Here is a 6,222-nt window from a genome sequence, read left to right on the forward strand (position 1 = left end):
GGATAGCAAATGCCCAGTTACTTACTGGTGTGGACGGAATAATAACTAGGGTCTAATAACTAGGCACACATTGGAATGTGCAGAAATAACCAGGAGCACACTGGAAGAGAGTTTTAAGTGGAACACTGGAGCAGACTACCAGGAACACACTGGCAACTTAACTAGACAAGAGACTATTGATTGGCACCAACTTGCTGTCAGAGGTGTCTAAAATAGTATGGAGGCAAATTGGGGTGGTGTAGGCAGTACCCAATAGAAAGTGTGTGACCAGATGGGCTTACTTCGCCACCTGGTCTGTAGGTGAACTTAGGGAGAGATGTTCATCCTGCACAATTTATCTTGGTTTCCTTCTCGCCGTCACTAACAGACTGTTACTGACCACTCCTACTGGTGTCACCTCGTCACCAGACACACGCCAACTGCGACTGCCAATTGCTCAGTAGCTGTAGGAGAATTCGGCTACCACCACTGGGCTCCTTTGCAGCGCCCAGAACTGCTTACTTCTGGGGTAGCTGGTATAGCTGCTGTAAATGCCTCTGTGAAGATACCAGGTTTTCTGGCCCAATTCTACCCACTTCACTATGGCTGGCTACTCATGGGTGCCTTACTATGCCAGGGAAGTCTACCGAGTACATTCTAGGGTTCTCAGTCACTCAGGCAAATTCAGTTAGAAAGTAAAACAATACAATTATTGTAACAAAAACTATTACTATATTATTTCACACACAGGAAAAAAATGCCAGGCTGGTTTACCACATTATCTGTCCCTTACCCCACTAGCTTAAGAAGTTATAGTCATCTGGCTGGCCAGACTTGATGACACGTGGATCTGCCAATGTATTTCACTGGTAGAGAACGGAAACTCTAAAATCAGCCACCCTGCAGCTTCCGTCCCAGAATGAATTTGTCCTTCCCCCCCCCCCCCCATCCCCCCCCCCCTGGAGTGGCTCCTTATATTTAGGGCCTAATTTTCACAGTGTGTTCCCCTCCCTGGGCAAACCTCTGGGTCTATCCTTGTTAACCAATGATGGGTGCTGTATCAGGGGGTTGGAGGGGAAGTTTAGATGAGCTGTACTTTCACAGAAGGTCCCCTGCTGGGCTCTAGACAAAATGTTTGAACTAGTCATGTTGAGAACAATGGATACTAATTGGCCTTTCACCTCACCTGTATCCTGCAATCTGACCCTTACCCATAACCCATCTGGCTTCACTTTAAGGACAATGACTAACAACTTCTATTCAATATTAACAAGATACAAAAAAACAATATTCATTGAGCTACAATGTCCCCTTATCCACATGTAATTAGACACTGCAGTGGTAATCTGTTGAGCTGGGGAACAAAAGCAAGGGCTATAAAAAGTACATTCTATAATCCACATTTTGTGAGAAACGAGAGACAGGCTGGTTAGGGTGATATTAATATCTTGTTTCATCACAACCTCTTTGCTGTGGGCTGACTTGTACCTCCTGACCACTTACTATGGATCAGGACTGCTGGGTAGCAGGCAGTGTTGACACAGATGCTGGGTTCAACACAGGACAGCTGGGTAACGGATTAGAATGTAAGCTCTTATCTGTTGGTCACAAGATACAGCAGGTAATAGTCACAGGTAGAATCTTCAAACTGTGATTGTTTATTGCGCAAGAGTCCTGACAAGGACTTTTACACACCCGTTTGTGGTACTGGTTATCATCCAGAAATTCAGATGAAAAATGATACATTACATGGTCAAGGCCTCCTTTTATACAGATTTACACAGCTACTCCAGCCCCCCCCCCCCCTGCCTTGATTGTAGCTGGCACCAAAACATCTGATGTTACATCAGATAATTGAACATCAGGATGCATGAATATGAAAATACATTTATGCGCACAGTGCAGGGACTTAGCCCTTTCTGGCACTGTGCATCGGTTACTAATCAGCACGACAGCGCCCATGAATTAAATATTTGCTTTTAAATTAATAAATATACTCTTTAATACATCTTGAATTCTTTAGTGCTGAGGTTTAACCTACTTTAAGGCTCCCCCGGCCACAGAGAGCATTGTTTGTGTAGACCACAATGCCCATTGGCGGCGCCAGTGCTGCCTGAGCGAGAATGAGTGCTTTGGACCCTGGTAAATACACAAGAGGGTCCGATGTGTGACAATATCGCAATTTCTTTTGGTTTGAATAGTTATTTACATACACATTTATGAACAACATGCCCTGTGGCTACCTGAAGAAATACCTTCACAAACTTCCCAACCTACCCGATCCTTACAATAACCTGCACTGTTTAATAAAATCTCATCTGAGCAAGTTTAGCACTCTATTGCACTTATCGGGTCTATACTACATAATGTGCAAATTTGATCATTTTGCAATGAATGGCATTTTGCTACACACAGCCCTATTCTGTCCCATACAACTAAGTACACTATCCAGAGGATTTCATAATATAAAAGCACTATATGCAGTTTGACTTGTGAATTCTGCCAAGAGACACATTATCCTTATATGATTTACTTTTCTGATACTAGGTATTTATATTCCTGAGAATGACCATGAAGCTCCAGAAAAATACAGAGGTCTAGGAATCCGCATTGAAGATGATGTAGCGATCACTGAAAAATCTCCCATAATTCTCTCTGCTGAGTGTCCCAAAGAAGTTTATGAGATACAGCAAGTGTATGCGCAAGGTCACTAATGCAGATTGCACTCTAACAAATGTGAATGAGCTCCTTAGTGCCTGAATGTTAGCATGGAAGTGAGATGTTCGTATAGAATGACAACAACATTTTAGCGTTTCACGGGTTATCAAGGCTTTTTTTTTTAACTGTTGAATTGAGTCCCATCATTGAAATGGGTGTTATATTTATTTCTTACTGGTAATCGTCATTTCAATATCTAAGCACAGAGTGAACTACAGTACTGTATATTAAATATGCCCTATGCAGGTTATGTGTTGGTTTTTTTTCAGATTGAAAAATCTTGTCACAAATGTTAACATGACATGTGATTTGAGGAAACTTTAATATAAACATCAGTATTACTATGGGTTCCAATCAAATATAACACTTTACATAATGTTTTTTTCATCTTTTACTATGTAAAACTTCATCGCATTGCTTCGTTCTGACATAACAAAGCATATTTATTGATATTCTTAGACTGATTACCTCCTGGCTCTATAAAAACACTGGTGACGCCACATGTGAAATGCGATGTAACGAACACTTCCTCATGGGAAGACACTACCCCCAGGCTTTATTATCTACTAGCACTAACTTACAACAAATCAAGCTTAGGAAGATTATGCCCTATTTAAATTGTTTATCTCAATGCTACTATTATTAACACTAGCTGTTAAAAGGGGTACCAAACTTAAATAATGTATTCATTTGTTGTGATAGAACAATCTATCTATACTTTTTGTTTAAGGTGCCTTTTTTTTTTTTTTTTTTTTTAAAGAAAAGGAAAAAAAAAAAAGAGAAAGAACACAATTGATAAAACAAGGTATGAAGGTATTTACATCATGAAATAAGAACAACTGGACTGGGTGCCAAGTCTTCAGCTAGAAACAGTAACACGTACTGTGATTTAAACCACCGGGACCATATCTTGTAGTTTTTTTGGCACAGAAGCCCTGGCTGCATGGATTTAATGTTACTGGCTGTCAGGATAAAGCATAGATCTGATATGCTGAAATAGAATATTGGATGTCAGGACCCAAATAAATCTTTGCATGAATACCTAAATTAACCTGATGGTCAATTCAGATAAAGGTGTGACCAAATGAGCCCAAGAACATGTAATTGAGTTAGGTAAACCCTTTGTGCAGTGACCAGCTTTAGATATGCAGATCACAGACATCCATTGTATTTGATCATGTATTTCCCTAGCTAGTACTTCCCTTTAATAGGTAGTATAAACACAAACTAACCCCTATGTGTAAATTAGAGAGCTTGCATTTATTTACAAGGGATAATTCATAACTGCAGGGTAAATAGGTTGTATCAAATGAATCCATTGATAAGCTAGTGTAACAGTTAAAGACGCAGCATCTGATGTAATGGTGTTTGGAGGTTTTTACATCCCAGTGTGAGGAGATAAGCCTGCCACTTTTAGCAGCTTCCAGGACATAGTACTGTTTGCTTGTGACACTTGAATAGACTTGTAGGTACCGCTCAGCATGTGGCCTGGCTCAATGAGGCCAGGGGATAACATAGCCTATATGTAATACTGTATAGACAGAAAGAATTCAGTTTTAAAATATACCACTTAAAATCAATAAAAGCAGAGATCAACCACCTATTCCTCAATAGCATGATGAAGGGCAGCTCATATGGTAAATTAAGAATTCTGCCCCACAGAGAAATGAAGAAAAGGAGTGGAAGCTCTGCGAATGCCCTGTACTTAGGCATGTTTGATATGAAAATATGAACAAAGTCATAGGGGATTTGTTAATGATAAGATTGGATCGATGTAACGCTGTCCAGGACAAATATATCACATTGTAGAATTGGTTAATAAATCAGGCAACAGGTAAATTTGGTTTGAAAAGGTGTCCCAGGACACAACCCCGATTAGCATTAACCCTGCCCCTGTGAATGCCGCACCCATTTGAGGTTGCTTAAAAATCTGTGTTCTGAGGGAACAAATTGTCAGACTTTTGGGGATCAATCTAATTGAAGGACTGTCCATTATTTCTGCCTGCCCCAGGCATACAGATTATTATATGTAAGTAATGCTCTGTAGGTTATCTATTTTATTTTAAACTGTTTTTGCTTGTTATGTCAAATTTATTATTTGTTTATTCATTATTTTTCTTTTTATCTGAATGCCCTGTACCTTTTGTATATTAAATCTAAAATTTAATAAGTTGCGTCTTGCCTTGATACTCTAAATAATCCATAGCCTTTGTAGAGGAGATTGCTCGTCCAGGTAAACCCTTGGAATGCCAGTGTGTGATTTGTTGATACATTTGATTAACAAGCTGTGTGTGCTTGTATGTACATTTGTGTAACAGTCTGGAGGTGTGAAGAGTTAACCCTGTGTGCGCTGGTGTGAGTCTTGCTAGTTTGTGGAACTAGGAGCCTGTGTGCCAGTGTGGGATAGTATATTGGAGTCCTATTGCCCGTACCCAATAGGTGGTGGCTGTAATTGAAGTGTCTGGGGGTGTGAGAGCGCTGTGTTTGGGGGCGATTCCGTAGGTCTAAGAACCTGTGTGATAGGTGAGAGAGACTGCGGGCTGAAATCGTGTGTGACCTCATACAGCAAACACCCCAACGTCACGGCAGCTGGGAGCGCGTTCGTGACACTGGCAAACCATATCATTCATTAGGTAACCCAACAACCAAAGATGGGGTCTGCAGTAGCCATCCATTTTCTAAGTATAGTAACCTTGGCCCCAGTCAGCAAATATATGACATACTAGGAGAATAATCTACCCAACAGGTTTAAGAGTCAAGCAGTGTTTTGGCCAGCGAGCAGCCAACTCCTGAGCAATGAGTGTAGCTTGATTATTATATATATACTGTACATACATATATGTACACTACTATTAGATATTTATTGTTATATATTGTTGCAAAAATGTCTTAATTTGTAACATCCTACATGGCCAAAAGTATGCAGACACCTGAACATCATGTTCACGTGCTTGTTGAACATCTCATTTCAAAACCATGGTCATTAGTATCTCTTCTGGGAAGCCTTTCCACTAGATTTTGGAACATGGTTGTGGGGATTTTTAGCCTTTTAGCCACAACTGAATTAATGGGGTCGGACACTGATTTTGGGTGATGAGGTCTGGTTCGCAGTTGACCTTTCAATATATCCCAAAGGTGTTAGATGGGGTTAAGATCAGAACTCTGTTCAGGTCAGTCAAATTCTTCAGCTTTAACCTCTGGAAACCATAATCTGCTTGGCCGTGGAAATCCAATCCATGAAGCTCCTGACAAACGGTTATTTTGTTTATTTAGCACTCAGCTTCTCCTTCTGTGGGCTTGTCTGGCCTTACACTTTGTGGCTTTGCTGTTTTCCACTTCACAATAACAGCATTTACAGCTCTGGTAGGGCAGATATTTAAGAGACTAATTTGTTGGAAAAAATACACAGCAAAGAAAAAGATCTAATTGGCATACCGTATGTCTAATTGAATGATAAGATGAATATATAAAAGTATAGTGATAAAATATCAATTGTTACATTTGATCAGTAGCGCAGCTGTAATA

General features: G+C 40.2%; 1 protein-coding gene across 7 annotated transcripts in view; it reads left to right on the top strand.

The window, feature by feature from the left end:
- XPNPEP3 (X-prolyl aminopeptidase 3) overlaps positions 1-2,947 on the top strand; it is a 133,919-nt gene extending 130,972 nt beyond the window's left edge. For all 7 annotated transcript variants that reach the window (XM_075182779.1, XM_075182777.1, XM_075182774.1 and 4 more), the window contains one exon: positions 2,527-2,947. In XM_075182779.1, the coding sequence (XP_075038880.1) occupies positions 2,527-2,693 (167 nt within the window). In that variant the 3' untranslated portion in view covers positions 2,694-2,947. The remainder of the gene's footprint in view (positions 1-2,526) is intronic.
- The last annotated feature ends 3,275 nt before the right edge of the window (positions 2,948-6,222 follow it).

This window comes from Mixophyes fleayi, chromosome 8 (genome assembly GCF_038048845.1).
Source record: "Mixophyes fleayi isolate aMixFle1 chromosome 8, aMixFle1.hap1, whole genome shotgun sequence".
Taxonomy (NCBI): Eukaryota; Metazoa; Chordata; class Amphibia; order Anura; family Limnodynastidae; genus Mixophyes; species Mixophyes fleayi.